The sequence below is a fragment of the Lepus europaeus genome, chromosome 15 (assembly GCF_033115175.1).
Source record: "Lepus europaeus isolate LE1 chromosome 15, mLepTim1.pri, whole genome shotgun sequence".
NCBI classification, from domain to species: Eukaryota; Metazoa; Chordata; class Mammalia; order Lagomorpha; family Leporidae; genus Lepus; species Lepus europaeus.
The window spans coordinates 93,413,120-93,430,226 of record NC_084841.1 but is presented as its reverse complement, the minus strand read 5'-3'; the positions used below and the strand labels follow the sequence as shown (position 1 = coordinate 93,430,226).

Genomic DNA, 17,107 nt, shown 5'->3' with positions numbered 1-17,107 from the left:
GTTCAGGCAGCCGATCCTGGCCAGGAAAAGAGCCATGGGGGGCGTGTCCCGCCAGGGCTGGACATAAGCTTCTGAGTCCACCTAGTTGGGGAGGGAGCCAGTAGTAAGGGACGTGTCATTCCATCAACAAACCTGCACTGAGGGCCTCGTCCAGCAAGTGACTGCCAGGCACACAGTTCTCCAACCAAATCTGCTTCACGCCCTGTGGGAGAACACAAGGTGACTGGCAAGCGAACGCACAGAATTATCTGGGTCAAAACAGTTTAGTCCAGACCCATAGGGTAAACACTTTCAACTCTAAGCCCCATGAACAAGCGGAGTTTTGTGTGTTTTTTAAAAGATTTATTTATTTACTTGAAAGTTGGCCGGTGCCGTGGTTCACTAGGCTAATCCTCCGCCTGTGGCACCAGCACACCGGGTTCTAGTCCCGGTCGGGGTGCCGGATTCTATCCTGGTTGCCCCTCTTCCAGGCCAGCTCTCTGCTGTGGCCCGGGAGTGCAGTGGAGGATGGCCCAAGTGCTTGGGCCCTGCACCCCATGGGAGACCAGGAGAAGCACCTGGCTCCTGGCGTCTGATCGGCGCAGCGTGCCAGCCGTAGCAACCATTTGGGGGGTGAACCAACGGCAAAAGGAAGACCTTCTCTCTGTCTCTCTGGCTGTCCACTCTGCCTGTCAAAAAAAAAAAAAAAAAAGTCAGCATGGCGAGAGGGGCCATCCAGAACCTTCCTTTTCACAGTTGGCAGTTGCTTGTATGAGAAAACGTGTATTCACACACAGATGAAATTCAATAATCAAGTAAAATAGTCTCCTATTTGTAATTTTCCTCACGCTGACAAACCCTAGGAAACACGGACTCCAGCGTCTCCTTTGTAAGTTCAATAGAACCAGGTTTCCGGAAGCTTCTCACGGGGGAAGGAACAAGACCAGTGGTGCCTGGCCAGGTCACCGAGGTTTGGCTCACACGGGCAGAGGAGGCAGGGAACACGCGAATCATCAGGTTCACGCTGGCGCCCGCAATGGGCTGCGCCAGGGACCCGGTGCCCATCTGCAGGTGGGCGGCAGGGACTGGACTCCCGGAGCCCCGTCCTGGCCTCACAGGTGGGTGAGGCGGGCGGGGGAGCCCGGGCCGGTGGCGGGGGCCCCGTGTCCAGGCTTCTGGGGCTCCACCAGGCCCCCGTCCGGCCTGGCCACCCTGAGGTGCGGCGTCTGCGCCACAGGCTGCCCTCCCTGCCTGGGGCCGCACTCCCGGCCCGCCGGGCGCTGTGCTCCTCAGTGGCTCCCCGCTCAGCCCAGCTCAGGCGGCCGGCGGCCGGGGGACACTGGCGGACCCTGGCTCAGGCGGCCGGCAGCCAGAGGACACTGGTGGACCCCGCCGGGCACCAGCACAGTCTCCGAGCACCCAGCTGCGCAAGCCCAGCCCGTGTTCCGGACTCTGCCTGCATTTATTTAGAAATATATTATTGAACTTGCTGTTTTCCTGCTAACATCAACTTTTATTTTTTAAGGATTTATTTATTTGAAAGAGTTACACAGAGAGAGAAGGAGAGGCAGAGAGAGAGAAAGAGAGAGAGAGAGAGATCTTCCATCAGAGAGATCTTCCATCTGCTGGTTCACTCCCCAAATGGCTGCAACAGCCGGAGCTGTGCCAATCCGAAGCCAGGAGCTTCTTCTGGGTCTCCCATGCGGGTGCAGGGGCCAAAGGACTTGGGCCATCCTCTACTGCTTTCCCAGGCCACAGCAGAGAGCTGGATTGGAATTGGAGCAGCCAGGACTCGAACCGGCGTTCATAGGGGATGCTACACTGAAAGCAGCGGCTTAACCTGTTACACCACAGCGCTGGCCCCAACATCAACTTTTAAAATCTCACATCATTATATCTCCATTGAGTTTTTTAAAAAAAAATTTTGACAGTGTGAGAGAGAGACAGAAAGGTCTTCCTTATGATGGTTCACCCCCAAATGGCCCCTAGGCCAGAACTACGCCAATCCGAAGCCAGGAGCCAGGAGCCAGGAGCCAGGTGCCTCCCCCTGGTTTGCCACGTGGGTGCAGCACTTGGGCCATCCTCCACTGCCCTCCTGGGCCACAGCAGAGAGCTGGCCTGGAATAGGGGCAACCGGGACTAGAACCTGGCACCCGTATGGGATGCTGGCGCCGCAGGTGGAGGATTAACCAAGTGAGCCACGGCGCTGGCCATTGAGTTTCATTTTTAAAAGCTCACTTGTATAGAAAATTCCAATTTAACCAGCAACTGGTCCAGTATCCTTGAGAAAAGGAGATAAATTTCTCTAAAACCTGATAAAGTAAGGGTTTTCTGGTCTTTATCATCAGTGATCTTCAGTACGCTTTATGGTGAAAAGTCAGTCACTAAGCCGGCAGAGGGAAGACAAGTGATTTTGTGATTTTATTTTTTATACAGAAGTCTCATTGCTCTTCAGAAATCCTTTTTAGGAACTTTCATTCTAGCTCTTATGCACTATGATAAAATACATAGCATTATGTGGTGAAAATTCAGAACATCTGGTTAGAAAACACTTAACAGAGCAAGTAATAAAAGAGGTCAGAAGCACTGCTGGGTCGGCCCAGTCTGATGTGGAGGAAGGAAATGTCCTTGGTTGTGACCGCGTCTGTCCGTTCGCTTACCCACACGTGGAATCATCCATTTGTTCAGCTCCACCTGTGTCCATGCTGTGCCGGCTCTCAGAGGTGCGAAGGAGACAGGAGACGCAGGAGTGGGGTGTGTCCCGCCAGGACGGATCGCTGGAAGGGAGGCAGGGGGTGGGAAGAGGTGTGGGGAACGGCTCTGCCGGCCACGGCACGTCCTTTGAGCAGCCTGTGAGGGAGCCGCAGCCGGGGTAGACGCTGATGGTGCGTCTCACGGCTCGTGCTCACGGCCTCTCAGCCTCTCTGCTTCAGAGCTTTCCCTAAAGCTGCCGGACTGCTGCGTGTGTGTGTGCGCGCGTGTGCGTATGTGTGTATGTGTGCGTATGTGTGTATGTGTGTGTGTGTTAACATCACTGGGGGTTGGCTGGCGCCGCAGCTCAATAGGCTAATCCTCTGCCTAGCAGCGCTGTCCGGGCAGCCATTGGAGGGTGAACCAACGGCAAAAAGGAAGACCTTTCTCTCTGTCTCTCTCTCTCTCACTGTCCACTCTGCCTGTCAAAAATTTAAAAAAAAATCACTGGGGGTTGGAGCTCAGCCGACGGGGGACAAGAGTTGGTGTCTGAAGCCCCCGGCTCCCCAGCCCTCACAGGGCGATTCTGAGGGACAGTGGACATGGTTCCCCAGGAGGTTCCCCCTGACTCTCAGCCTCACTCACCCACAGTGGTGACCTCTGTTATCATCTCTGCCTCTTTCTCCGCTCCCTCTATCACTCTGGCTTCCCGGGAGCAGCACTCAGGAACCACTGTGTCCATGTCCCTTGTCACTCACACGCAGGGCCAGCCTTTGGCAGAACCCAGTCTTGGGTTACAATACGGGTGACCATTTCTGCAGAGGACAGAGACGGCAGCAGGGCCCTCTGGTCCCGCAGAGGAGGGGCAGCTCCTTCCTGGGGTGCTGTCCGGAGAGACGATAGCTCTATTGCAGGGGCCAAACAAGGGGAGAATGGTGACACTGACAGATGAGAGAGGAGCTGTCCCTGTTCTCTAGTGCAGTCACAGGGGATACCCAGTCCTGGGATGGAGTGGAGTGGGCGGATTTGCATGTCTGCGTCTCTGTGTCTGAGGCCTCCTGGGGGAATCAGTGGTGAGTTGGGTGGAGCGAGAGCCCAGTCTTAGGACTGAGTGGTTTTGAGAACAAAGGACAGGAACCTGCCTGTGCTTGACTTCTGAAACCACGCTCTGAGCGGAATGCTTTGAAGTGGGGGTGTCATGGCGCCCGTGTGAGGCTCAGAGAATGGCTGTGAGCAGGGAGGGAAGAACCGTGTGGTTGCCGCATAGAGTTTGGTGGCTTTTTATTCTCTTTTAACCAAGGGAATCTGCCCAACTCCTGGAGAGACGGACTCTGAAAATGTAAAGCCAGCTTTGAAAGGAGAAGTTGTCATTCAGTGAATCTTTGCACAAAGCCAGCAGCAAGCAGTCCGTCAGGAGAACCCGGAGCCGTGGGGGAAGCTCTCTGGGGACCAGTGGTTTGGGCAGGGCCTTGCTGGTGTTGATGAGAGGAGCCGCATTCACACCACACCCAGAGCCTGAAATTGTGCCCGAGGTGGACAGAGTCATTATGGCACCTAAGGCCACATGTGCAGGGAGACAACTGCCGGGGTATGGATAGCGGTGAGCAGGGCCCGTGTGCCAAGGTTTGTCTGTTGTCCCTGGGAGACTCAGTCCAGCCATGGCGTTTGGAGGTGGGGCCTTCGGCAAGTGATGGCATTGGATTGGGTTGTTAGGGTGGAGCCCCTGTGGTCAGACATGGTGGATTTATAAGGAGACAGGCAGATGGACTCACGCCCCCTCTTGCCATGTGCCCTACTGAACCTACCAGCAAGAATGCCCTCATCAGATACCCAGCCAGCGGGGCCATGCAATCCCAGGCTGTGACCACCCAGAACCGTGGGCCAAAATAAACCCTCATGAAGCCAACTGTGTAGCGGAGTCCCAGCCAGAGCCGCGGGACACCAAGGCTCTTCACACGGAAACAGCTTTTTTCTCGCCTGCAGGCCCCGAGGAAAGTTTTGTCTCCAGACTCGGCCCTGAACAAAGCAGAGCGCTGTCTTAAATACCCTGGCGCCAACAGCTCTAAGTTGTCTAATACGTATTCACTTATACAACTTCTGATTGGCTATCTTGGGGCTACAGCACTACCTACACAACTGCCACCCACAGTCACAGCTGCGCACACCCGCCCACTGCAGCTGACCCAGCTGTGTCCCATCGAGGCCTTTACCAGGAAGCTCCCTCCTCCCCCTCCACCCCCTCCCCAGAAAGCCCCTGCTGCCCTACCATTTCTGTCTTTAGCTGTCTTTTCTTTTTCCTACCTAAGGGAAGGGGTCCCGGCCACAACGCCTCTCAGGTATTTCATTATAGTGATGAACAGACTAACTGGACTGGTCAGATGGAGGGAGGTGACCCAGGGCAAGTGTGGGAGAGACTGAGGGACCCTGGGCTGGGCTAGCCATGTCCCTGTCTCTGCTCTGCCCAGTCCTCCGGTAACTGGATCTGAGCAAGTTGAGTTACTGCTGTGTACTCCGAGAACACAGGATTGTACAAAACAACATGGAATTTGTTACTCGGGAGACACGACAAGTCCTAATTCTCTTAGAGGTTTTTCTATTTATTGACAGGCAGGGTGACAGAGAGAGGTAGAGATGATAGGTCGATCGATATGTTGATGGCTCTTCCATCTGCTGGTTCACTCTCCAAATGGCTGCAATGTCTCGGGTTGCACCAGGCCACAGGCAGGAACCAGCAACTTCATCCGAGTGCCCCACATGGGCAGCAGGGGCCCCGGTACTGCACTGGAGCCACGTTCCACTGGTTTCTCTGGGCATTAGCAGGGGGAGCTGATTGGAAGAGGAGCAGCAGGGACTTGAGGTGGCACTCATATGGGAAGTGAGTGGCCTAACCCACTGTGCCACAACACCGGCATCAACCAATCCTAATTCAGAACGCCGAGACAAACAGTGCAAAACTCCAGGCAGGCGGCCTCTCTTTCTCATCATAACTCTCAGACTAACCCCACTGTCTGACTTCTGACTTGGTCACTTGGCAGAGGGAGGTGAGGACGCCTGGCTCCCCACGGGAACTGTCAATCCAAACATGTGTGTTGCGCCCCAGCTGCCAACTGCCACAAGCCTGGCCGTCAGCAAGGTTCAGCTGCCTCCGCTCCCAGCTCACACAAGGCAGGAAGACAGCAGCAGCCCAGGTAAGCTCGAATTCTTTCTTTCTTTTTTTTTTTTTTTAATTTTTTTGACAGGCAGAGTTAGACAGAGAGAGAGAGAGACAGAGAGAAAGGTCTTCTTTCCGTTGGTTCACCCCCCAAATGGCCGCTACGGCCAGAGCTACACTGATCCGAAGCCAGGAGCCAGGTGCTTCTCCTGGTCTCCTAAGCGGGTGCAGGGCCCAAGCACTTGGGCCATCCTCCACTGCACTCCCTGGCCACAGCAGAGAGCTGGCCTGGAAGAGGAGTGACCAGGACAGAATCCTGCGCCCCAACCGGGACAAGAACCGGGGTGCTGGTGCCGCAGGCGGAGGATTAGCCTATTGAGCCATGGTACCGGCCTCAATTTCTTTTTAAACATTCTCTGCACTCAGGTAGATACGGAGAACCCGAGAGTAACTTTTGTTTCCTTAGAGGCCTAATAATCAGATTTGGGGGAATTCCTTTTGGGAACTTGGGAAACGCGTTGATGGCTACAGCTGTATCCACTCTTAGAAGAATGTTCTCAAGATTTATGTCTCATTTGCAATTTAAGGATTGTAAACCTTTTTTACTTTGAAGACTTGTGAATTTGCATAGATATTAGGTAACATCAAGTATGATTATATAATTTATGGTTCATGGAAAAAATACTCAGTTTTCCAAAGCTAAATAAAAACAATTTAGATAAAAGAACTTAGACAAAAGTAGTTCTCTTCCTGACTCTTCACATGCAGTACACAAAGTAGTCACAAGACTGTTATATTGGGGCCTGCACTGTGGCACAGCAGGTTCAGCCACTGCTTGTGCCGCTGGCGTCCCATATGAGAGCTAGTTCCAGCTCCCTGCTCATGTGCCTGGGAAAGTGGCAGAAGATGGCCCAAGTGCTTGGACCCCTGAGACCCTTGTGGGACACCCAGATGAAGCTCCTGGCTCCTGGCTTTGGCCTGGCCCAGTCCTGGCCATTGTAGCCACTTGGGGAATGAATCAGTGGGTGACAAATCTCTCTCTGTCTCTCCCTCTCTCCCTTTCCCTCTTTGCAACTCTGACATTCAAATAAATAAATCTTTAAAAAAGGGGCTATAATGTTATTTTAAGCTGTAATATGTTAAGTATGATCGCTGGTGAGCACCTCCTTAATTTTATACAACTGATAGGTCTTAGTGTCTTTCTGTCTTGCAAAATGAAGATGGTTTCACCATCACATTTTTATGAAGACCACAGACTGTTCTAGAAGTTACAGGGAGATCTGCAGTTAGTGCTGTGGTCTGAATGTGCTTCCCAAAGCTCAAACTCTAACACCTGACACCCAGTTCAGCGAGTAAGGCCCTTGGGAGGTGATTCCTCCCGAGTGGGGTCAGTGCCCTCGTGGGCGAGGCCCCGGAGACCTGTGTGCCCCTCCCACCTTCTACCACACGAGGACCCAGCAAGAAGGTGCCATCCTGAAGCCGAGAGCAGCCCCCACCAGACACCCAGTCTGCTGCGACTTGATCTGGGACCTCCCAGCCTCAGAGCTCTGAATGATACATTTCCGCTGCTTATCAAGTACCCGGTCCCGGGGATTTCGTGACAACAGCCTCACTGACTGTTCCGTTTCCAATGCTTCCTTGGTGTTTCTTTGAAATCATTAAGAATTAAGAATTTCAATCCACACAGGACTATTATCATAGCTACTTAATTTTGTTTGCTAAAATCATTGCTCCTCATCTTACACTTGAGTTTCCTCTAACTGAAGATGGTAATGGCAGTCTGTTTAGTAAGACAAGAGATCTTAACAGTGAATACAATTTCTTTTAAAAAGATTTATTTATGTATTTGAAAAGCAGAGTGACAGGGAGAGAGGGGGAGAGAGAGAGAGAGAGAGAGAGATGCCTGCAGTGGCAAAGGCTGAGCCAGGCCAAGGCCAGAGACTGGAAATGCAATCCAGGTCTCCCACGTGGGTGGCAGGAACCCAGTGTTAAGCCATCAGCTGCTGCCTCCCAGGGTGTGCGCCAGCAGGAGGCTGGAGTTGGGGGCACAGGTGGAACTGGAACTCAGCACTTCCACTCGGGACTGGGTGTCCAAAGCAGTGTCTTGACTACAAGGCCAAACGCCTGCTGCTTCTATTTTATTTTGGAAATGTGCTGGTCATGGGCCACTGAACTGGTTTTATGACCCATTAGTGAATTTCACTTCAAGAACTGAAGTTTGAAAAATAATAGGATAAGAGGAAGCAGATGTTTAAATCAATACATGTGGAGTGTCAGAGGGGGAGCAGCAAGGCGAGAAGCAGAGACTGAGGTATGTCAGGAAGGCAATGAACTGAGCGTTTCTCCTGCAGTCTGCAGGATAATAATGGATTTTAGGCAGTGGTCTACTTAATCGGAATTGTTAAGCAATAACACTATTCAAAATGCAACTCAGTAAAGAACAGCTGATAAGGACCAAATAAAACTATGGCATCCATCCACCCTTCCTTCTGTCCACACTTTCTTCATCCGTCTATCCATCCACACACCCGTCTATCCAGCTACCCATCCACCCACTCACCTTCCCTTCCATCCACCCATTCACCCATCCATTCACTCACCCATCCATCCATCCATTCACACACCCATCCATCCATCCATTCACACACCCATCCATCCATCCACCCATCCACCTACCCATTCATCCTTCCACACACCCATCTACCCACCCATCATCCTTCCACACACCCATCTACCCACCCATCATCCTTCCACACACCCATCTACCCACCCATCTATCCACCTACCCATCCATCCATCCATCCATCCATCCACCTACCCATCCATCCTTCCATGCATCCGTCCGCTTGACTCTTGCCCACACTGTGTAAGACAGAGTCACAATGTTGGAAAACGTGCAAGTCCTGCCTCTGAGCTATTGTGGTAATGAGGGAGCCTGGCCAGACTGGGCCCATCTTGCAGCTCCTTCCCAGCGTGTACACACTGAACAAATCAGGAGAGAAGCCCCGTCGGCCGGCGTCGTGGCTTAACAGGCTAATCCTCTGCCTGGCGGCGCCGGCACACCGGGTTCTAGTCCTGGTTGGGGCGCCGGATACTGTCCCGGTTGCCCCTCTTCCAGGCCAGCTCTCTGCTGTGGCCCGGGAGTGCAGTGGAGGATGGCCCAGGTCCTTGGGCCCTGCACCCGCATGGGAGACCAGGAGAAGCACCTGGCTCCTGCCTTCGGATCAGCACGATGCGCCGGCCGCAGCGGCCATTGGAGGGTGAACCAACGGCAAAAAGGAAGACCTTTCTCTGTCTCTCTCTCTCACTATCCACTCTGCCTGTCAAAAAGCAACAACAACAATGGAAATGTTACCGGAGAAGCAAAGGGTCCTTATCTTCACACAAGAAAGAACTTAGGTGTGAGACAGAGAGCAGTGGAAAGCAAAGTAGCAAAGTTTATTAGGATGGGGACATCCACGAGAACCGATGGGCACCTCTGTAGACAGAACCTGAGAGCGAGTGCGCAGTTCACGTTTAGGCTGGGTTTTTAAGGGGATGGGTCTTGCCTTCCCGCCTTTTCTCTCCCCCTCTCCTCCTCCTCCAGAATAAAGGACCTGCTGGGTGTCAGAGGAAGCCTGGCTGGCTTCTCTCTAGGGTGCGCGCCTTAGAGGAAGGATGTCTGTGAGGACAGGGAGAAGGGGCGGGGCCGCCTGGACAGGTATCAGGGTCTGGGCGGGACTTTGACGTGCAGATGCTGGGCTGCACCTGGAAGGTTATGGGGTGACTTGGAGATGTGGATGCTGGACTGTGTAGATGTCAATTTCCTTAGGTCCTTCTCACACATGTATGTGAATTTCTGACTTCCTCCCTAACAATAAAATTTAGGTTTTGATAGAAACTAGCTAGAAAAGGCTCCATTAAGACTGCCTGCCTGGGGCCGGCACTGCTGTGTCGCAGGTTAAGCTGCTGCCTGCAGCACTGGCATCCTGTGTGGGCACTGTGGGCTGCTCCTCTTCTGATCCAGCTCCCTGCTAGCACACCTGGGAAAGCAGTGGAGGGTGACACGAATCCTTGGGCCCCTGCACCATGGAGCTCCTGGCTCCTGGCCTTGGCCTGGCCCAGTCCAGGTCATTGCCGCCATCTGAGGAGTGAACCAGCTTGTGGAGGATCTCTGTCTCTCCTTTGTCTCTGTAACTCTGCCTTTCAAATAAATAAATGTTGTTAAAACATCAGACTGCCTCCGGCCTTCACAGTATTAATGTATAACCGCAACCTTTGTTCCTTGGAGATAACTGAGCCCCTAGCCCCAGATCTGATCATGTTGTTGGGAGCTTCTGTGTTCCTTATTTAAATAAAACTTCACTTCTTCCACTTTCACCAGTGTGTCCAGGCTCGTAAGTGGTCATCAACACCAGGACACATCTCGCCAGTTCTGCAGGGGCTGGGGGACACATAACGGAGACAGCAGTTACGGACAGAGGCGCACACGCTGTGGGTGTTACCCACTTTGACGGTGCAGTGTGGGGCACAGCAGGGCAGCCTTCCCGCCGGGACGGGGGAGGGGCGGGAGGGCCGATGCAGATCTAAGAGGAGCCATAAATAGCACTAGCAGACCAGCGGCTGGCTGTGCAGAATGGAGAGGGAAAGAGACAAGAAGTGCTTTCCTTTAATGAGAGTAAGCCTCGGCTTCAGGGCCAAATAGAATTAAGTTGCATGTTCCCGTTCTTGACAATACCACCTCAGTGCTAGCTACACAGGGAGCTGATAGCTGCGGGAAACTGAGACTGCTCCAGGACAAGTTAAGGGCCTTTGCTTTCTCTTCATCAACACTATTTGCATTTTGATCTTGAGCTGAAACGTGCTGCTGGGAAATCTCCTTACACGGCGGAGCCAGGTGAGCTGTCCCTCCTTTTCCTCTACACTCACACCTCACTGGTACAGGCTGCTTTTTTCTTGCTGCCCTGACAAAACTGCTACAAATGGAGATGAGAGCAGCAGGCACCCACATCTTAGAGCTGTGTACGTCAGCAGGGCCGGCACTGGTTTCTTTGGGCTAAAATCGAGGTGCCCTGGGGCTGGGTTCCCTCTTGTCTCTGGGGTGTTACCGATCTGCTTATTAATGTATTTGAAATTAATAAGCCATGTGGGCTCTTGCCATGAATTCAGAGAATTCTGAATACTGGCACAAATAAACAAGGCAATGTGGTAAGTTTTAAGCTTTTCAGTTAGTTAGAGAAATGCATAGGAGAGTGAGGGCTCCATCTAAGAGAGAGGGAGATCTGGATTCATACCGAGCACCAGGAGCCAGCCCTGTGGAGGAGCACGCAGGCTGGGAAGCATGGAGTGGGTGGCCCCAAGGCCACACGCCCCGAAGGCACAGGGCATCGAGGAAGAAGGGCAAAAGGGCAAAAGGGCCAAGCCCATGTGTCCCAGGCCTTTGATCCACTTCCAAAGGGGAGTGGTTAATTAGCCTGATTGGCAGGTGGGCACACAGGTGGGGTCAGGTAGGGGCAGGAGATCACACAGGGGGCGTGGTGAAGGCGTGGTCTTGCAGCTCACAGACCTGATCCATTTTATCCTGGATGCCTGCCTACAACACTGGCAGAATTCAGTCCCAGGGCTGCCGCCAAGGTCCTCCCTGGCTTCTGCAGGCCACACCCAGCTTTGGTTCTTGAACCCCTGGCTCCTTCCTCCAGGCCAGCGACTCTCCTGCCTTCCTACTCCTCTTTGACTCCTGAGATTACACCAGCCGTGCTTAGATAACCCAGGGTGATCTCCCGTCTCAGTGCCCTCGGTGTCACTGACATCTGCGAAAGCACCCTTGCTATGTAAGGTAACACTTACAGGTGCCAGGGTGGGCATCTCCGGAGAGAGGGGGCATTTGGTGTCTTCTTTGGATCCCTTTAGGAAAGTGTAGCCCACGGCAGAGTAGGGGTCGGCTGCGCTCCTGCTGGGTCACTGCAGACACAGCAGTGTGGCTGGAGAGGTGGCGACTTCAGTTCTCACCCATCAGTCAGCCCAGAGTCCACTGAGCCGGGGTGGTACATGTGCCAGCCCGTGTCGTCTCAGCATTTTCCACCTACATGCTAGCCACACGGGCAAACATGGCATTCAGACCGGAGCACCTGCCCAAGGGATTCACAAACCAAAATCGTCAGAGAAGCCGCAGTGATCACTGTGAGGGGCCAATCTTAAAAAGACACAGGGATTGCAGGGGCTGGCACCGTGGCTCACTTGGTTAATCCTCCGCCTGCAGCACCGGCATCCCATATGAGTGCTGGGTTCTAGTCCTGGTTGCTCCTCTTCCAGTCCAGCTCCCTGCTGTGGCCCGAGAAGGCAGTGGAGGATGGCCCAAGTGCTTGGGAGACCCGCATGGGAGACCAGGAGAAGCACCTGGCTCCTGCCTTCGGATCAGCATGGCACCGGCCGTAGAGGCCATTTGGGGGGTGAACCAATGGAAGGAAGACCTGTCTCCCTGTCTCTCTCTCTCTCTCACTAACTCTGTCAAAAAAAAAAAAAAAAAAAAAAAAGACACAGGTTCGCAAGAGGTGAGCCACTGTCCCAGAGGAACAGCATGTTCAGGGGCCCACGATGGCCCTGTCACACGTTCCTCGGGCACAGGACCACCCTGCCTTTGGGTCACTGCTTCATCTTCCAACCTTAGCACTCAGTGGGTGCTCCACAGAGAACAGCATGGAAGCTGGCCAGAGGTGATCTGGTGAGACCCAGGCATACAGCTGGTTTTGTTAGGTGGGATGTTAGAAATTAGCCTGGCCTGCCAGGTGTGTTCTCTCCAGTCAACCACGTGACCTTGCTTTCCCCCCAAGCTGAGTGGGCACTCTCTCAGATCCTGTCCCTATCCCCAGTGAACCTGCTACCTTGCTCTCTCACGCCTGAATTTTCAGACAAGAGCCCCACCACTCATCTCCACTAACAGTTTGATTCTTAATTATTTGTTAAATTTAGAAGGCAGCTCTTGGGACACAACTCCTGCAGCACACGAGGCCCTGCAGTGAGCTGACCTTCCACGTAGCACATCCTTTTTATGTGAAATTATCACTAATCAAACTCATCCATGGAAACCCGAGTGGAGAGACATGAACTCCGTTCCCAGGTGCCCCATCCGCTTCCTTCGTAATCGAGGCCGACTGCCACACCTGGCCAAACTCAAGTTTCCTCCCGTGGTGTGAGAGAGGCCGAGGCCACGCAGAACCCTCCGCTTTTGTGACTGTCGTTTCAAGAAAGCTGGCGGATGAGAAAGCTGGGCGGTGGGCTGAGGGTGTGGTCACCCTGCTGGGCGCTGCCTGGCCCTCAGTCACCCGGGGTCCTCTAGCACACTAACTCTGCACTGTTGGATAGGGGCACTGCAGCCTGGGGTCCGGAGGGGTCCCCACTAGGTCACGCTTCCAGGCCCCTTCACCTTTGTCGCCGCGGCACACAGAGAAAGCGATGCTAGGAAGTGGCGTCCTGAGACCTTGGGCTGTGCTTTGGCCAGTGGACATCTTGCTGAGATACTGTGTAGGCACCACCATGAAAAACGAGCTGCACACAAGCCTGCATAATGATTGCGTTCTTTCAAAGTGCTGTGACAGGTACGTGGGTGAGCACCTCGTCAGAGCGGGGAGAGGAACGGGCCAGGGGCTCTGTAACAACGCGGCCCTGTAAGCCTTTGCATCGGATGCTAAGGTGAGAGGAGCCGGAAATTTCCATCCTGCAGTGCAGGCCCAGCGGCTGCTCCCCGTCCTGGAATATAGGAGGTGCACAGCCAGCCGCTGCGGATCCCCAGGTGGGGCAGTGAGGACAGGAGGCAGGGGCTAAGGACGGGCTGGGCCTCCTCGCCGCCGTCAGACCCTCGGCCAGCATTTCCCTGTCCTTACTCCATTCCCAGGCCGCCCCTTCCGGGCTCAGAGCGGGGCCGCAGTTGGGGCTGAGCGCCGCACGCCGGAGCAGGCGGCAGCAGCTGCAGGCGGGCCCCTGCTGCCTTCCAGCCGCGCTGTCCCTTCTCGGTGGCGCCCCGAGGCCTCACCACCCCCGCCCCCGTGTCGGGGACCCCCTCGGAGGGAGCCCCCGCGGCGAGTGGCTTCCCGTCCAGCCTCCGGGCGGCCGCGTCCCCTGCGGGGCTACCCTGCGCTGCGCACGGCCCGGGAAGGCCACGGAGATCCCGTGTGGGCCTCCCGATCCGCCCGGGCCGCGGGCGCGTCTTGTCCGCGCCGTGCCGCCGGGAGGAGGGTAGAGCCCAGGCCCGGGCGGTGGGTGCCGCGCCGAACCCTCTGAGCGTGAACGCAAAGGGGGCGTCTTTGTGCTCCGCTGCCACTCACCGGAGGGCCTTGCCTCCTCACCGACCCCAGCCCTCCGGCCGCTCGGCGGCGCCGCGGCCCGCAGTCCCCACGGCCGGGCCAGGGCGAGGCCGCGCGCTGCGCTGCAGCTTCCAGGCCGGCAGGCGCGGTCCGCGCGCGTCCGCCCTCGCGCCGTGGCCCCGCGCCCCCTCGCCGGCCTCCGGTGGCGGTCACCGCCGGGGCGCGGCGCGCGTCACCTCCGCTCGCGCCGCGGCCCCGGTCCGCGCCCGGTCGCCGCGAAAGCCCGGAGCGCGGGTGCGGGCCGGGGCGCCGGGCATGCTCAGTGCGCGGCCGGCGGGGCGGCCCCGCGAGCGGCGCCCGGATCTGCGCGGCGGCGGCGGCGGCGGCGGCGGCGACGTGAGCGCGCAGGGGGGCGGCGGCCTGGCCTCGTCTCTGTCGCTGCGCCGGGGCCGGCAGGGTGACGCCGAGCGCCACGGAGATGTCGGATTTCGACAGTAACCCGTTTGCGGACCCGGACCTCAACAACCCCTTCAAGGTGAGCGCCGGCCCCGCGCCTCCCGCGCCGCGGGAAGCAGACGCGTCCCTTGGGCGCCCGGAGCCCGCCCTCGGCAGCCCGGGCCCGGCGCCTTCGTGCCCGGTTCCTGGGATCGCCCGCGGCCCCCGCGCCCCGGGCCGGGGGTCGGGGCGGAGCCTGCTCAGCGCCGCGCCCGGGCCCGCGCGCCGGCAGGGGCCGCCTCCCGGGAGTCGGGGGCGCGGGCTGGGCCGGGGCGGGGGTCGCGGCGGGCCGGGCGCGGTTGTCATGGGGACCCGCGGCGGCGGCGATGCGCGGGTGTGGAGGGGGCGAGAGGCGAGGCCGAGCATCGCTGTGTCGTTGCGTTTTGAACTTGTGCTGCGCGCGGCTCCCAGCGGCTCCGCGCCGGGCTGCGGCTGGGGGGTCTCGGGTCCGCGGCTCGGGGGTCTCGGGTCTGCAGAGCGCTCCCGCACGTCTAGAAAACAATGGTGCACGTGCACGCCCCGCTACCTGCCTGCGCCCGGCCAGGTGACCGCTGGGAGCCTCGCCGAGCCCCCGCGCGGCGCCTTCCCACGTGAGCCGCTCCGCTGCCCGGAGTGGCCCGCGGCAGGCTGCGCCGCGCCGGGGCCGGGCGCCCGGACCCGCGGAGGCCGGCGGAGAGAGGGCCCGCGCCTGCGCCGGGGCGAGCGCCTACACCGCGTAGCAGGTGTGTTGCGTGGCCCGCTGCTGAGCGAAGCTAGTTTTTGTTTTTTTTTTTTTCCTCCTGGCCGCGTGCGATAGTAACCTAATTTGTATCACACAGAATGGTGTAGTAGCTGTCCTGTGTGGTCACCAGGAGACACTCCGGATCCCATCTGTCGGGATCCTGGAAGATGCCCCTCTCCTGATAGCTGGCCTGGCTGTATCATGGAGGATGCCGACGGCCGGATCCCGGTTATTCCTGGCCCGACTCACTGTGTAGAAGCGTAGGATGGACGCAGGCCCAACTCCGGTGCCCCCAGGTCACTTAAGACAGTTGGATGCAGCTCACCTGGAGCTACATATTTATTTTCCTACAGATGATACAGTTGCGTTTGAAGGGGGCAGGTTTTCCTCCCCGAAGTTTTTGTTTCAGTTAGTATTGGACTCACTTCCATGTTGTGGAAAATCGGGTTTTTCTTAAATCGTGGATGATCTTTTGTAGAGTCACTTATTTAATGTATGTAGAAGGCAGAAGGGCAGAGGTAGGCAGCTGGGTAGATAGGTGAGCACGTCCGCTGGCTCACTCCCCAGATGCCCGCAGTAGCTGGTCCAGGAGGCAGGAACCCCGCCCCGGTCTCCCGTATAGATGGCAGGGACTCGTGCTTGGGCGTCCGTCACCCACGGCTTCTCAGGGTGACCAGCGGGGATCTGGATGGGGAGTGGAGCAGCCGGGACTTGATCTTTCGCTGTGATCTGGGATGCCAGTGTCTCAAGTGATTCCCCCAAATCATACGTGTGGTAGAGACGTTTCGTGAGGTGCCAGATGGCTGCTGCTTTAAAATGGGGGGTGTGACAGTCGGAACTTTTGAACTTCCCTAACCCAGATCACCCGGTGCTGCCATTTCTTCATCTGACAAGTTGGCACTTTAATTTTCCCCTCTTGACATCCATTTCCTGGCTCGTTGTGTAGTAGCTGGTTGTCTTGTGCCATGGTGCTTTCCTCATCGGATGCTCGTGGGGTTGCTGTAGGAATTCCAAACCCACAAGCGGTGGTCAACTCGCCGTGGTGCACTGCTTCTCAGCCGGGACGCTCTGGGAGAAACGCACCCACCCCGCGGGTGATTCTGGCCGAGAGCCTCACAGAACGTACTTGGGCTGACCTGCGTGGGGCAGGTCAGTGCCTTGACCGCCCTCCGGAGCCTTGTAAGTAAAGTGCACTTTGAAAGGACGGCAGGAAGCATGGTGTGTTAAGTACACAGGCGAGTAGCAGTCACTGACGGTCACCACTGGCGATGCCCTGCCCGTAATGCACCGTGGTTTTGTGTGACTTGCCGTGCCATAGGTTTGCTTGCACCAGCACCATGACGGACGCCTGCGCTTGGGCATCACTGGGCAGGAATTTTTTACCTCTCGTCTTTTACGGGGCCACCCTCAGCCGTGCAGCCCGTTGTCCGGGCAGCGTGACCGCTCCCTGGGGCTCAGTGTTAGAAGCCTTTCCTTTCCCTGTGGATGCAACCAGACGACAGTGACCGTCCCAGGTGTTAACATGCTTCCAGGGCATGGTTTCAGCCTGAAGAGGGCTGGGCTGTGCGCGTGTCGGTGACTGCTGACCCACACGCGGACCTGACTCGTCACCTTGGCGTTTGTGTCCAGGTGCGCCTCCTCTCCCAGTAGAGCTCCAAGTCTGCCTTTTTCTGCTTTTGCTTCCATCTCCGTAAGATTTTTGAAGTAATGTTTCTGAGATTCTCTACTTAAACTAAGAAGTTTCTGGGCTGATCTTGTGTTGCCTTATCTTCACCTTTCTTTTCAAATCTC

At 56.3% G+C, this 17,107-nt stretch overlaps 1 protein-coding gene and 1 long non-coding RNA gene across 4 annotated transcripts in view; one reads left to right on the top strand and one right to left on the bottom strand.

Moving 5' to 3' along the window:
• Positions 1-398: 398 nt before the first annotated feature.
• Positions 399-13,693, bottom strand: LOC133774380 (uncharacterized). Of its 2 annotated transcripts, XR_009868064.1 has the most exons (4): positions 13,224-13,693; positions 11,648-12,304; positions 2,640-2,756; positions 399-668 (listed from the first exon to the last, which is right to left on the bottom strand). It is a non-coding gene; the product is annotated as an uncharacterized LOC133774380 (long non-coding RNA). The 2 variants fall into 2 exon arrangements; XR_009868065.1 differs by lacking the exons at positions 399-668; positions 2,640-2,756 and adding an exon at positions 9,008-10,244.
• An 804-nt stretch (positions 13,694-14,497) lies between these two features.
• The window catches only part of SCAMP1 (secretory carrier membrane protein 1), a 114,249-nt gene continuing 111,639 nt past the window's right edge, over positions 14,498-17,107 (top strand). For both annotated transcript variants that reach the window (XM_062212525.1, XM_062212524.1), the window contains exon 1: positions 14,498-14,635. In XM_062212525.1, the coding sequence (XP_062068509.1) occupies positions 14,579-14,635 (57 nt within the window). In that variant the 5' untranslated portion in view covers positions 14,498-14,578. The remainder of the gene's footprint in view (positions 14,636-17,107) is intronic.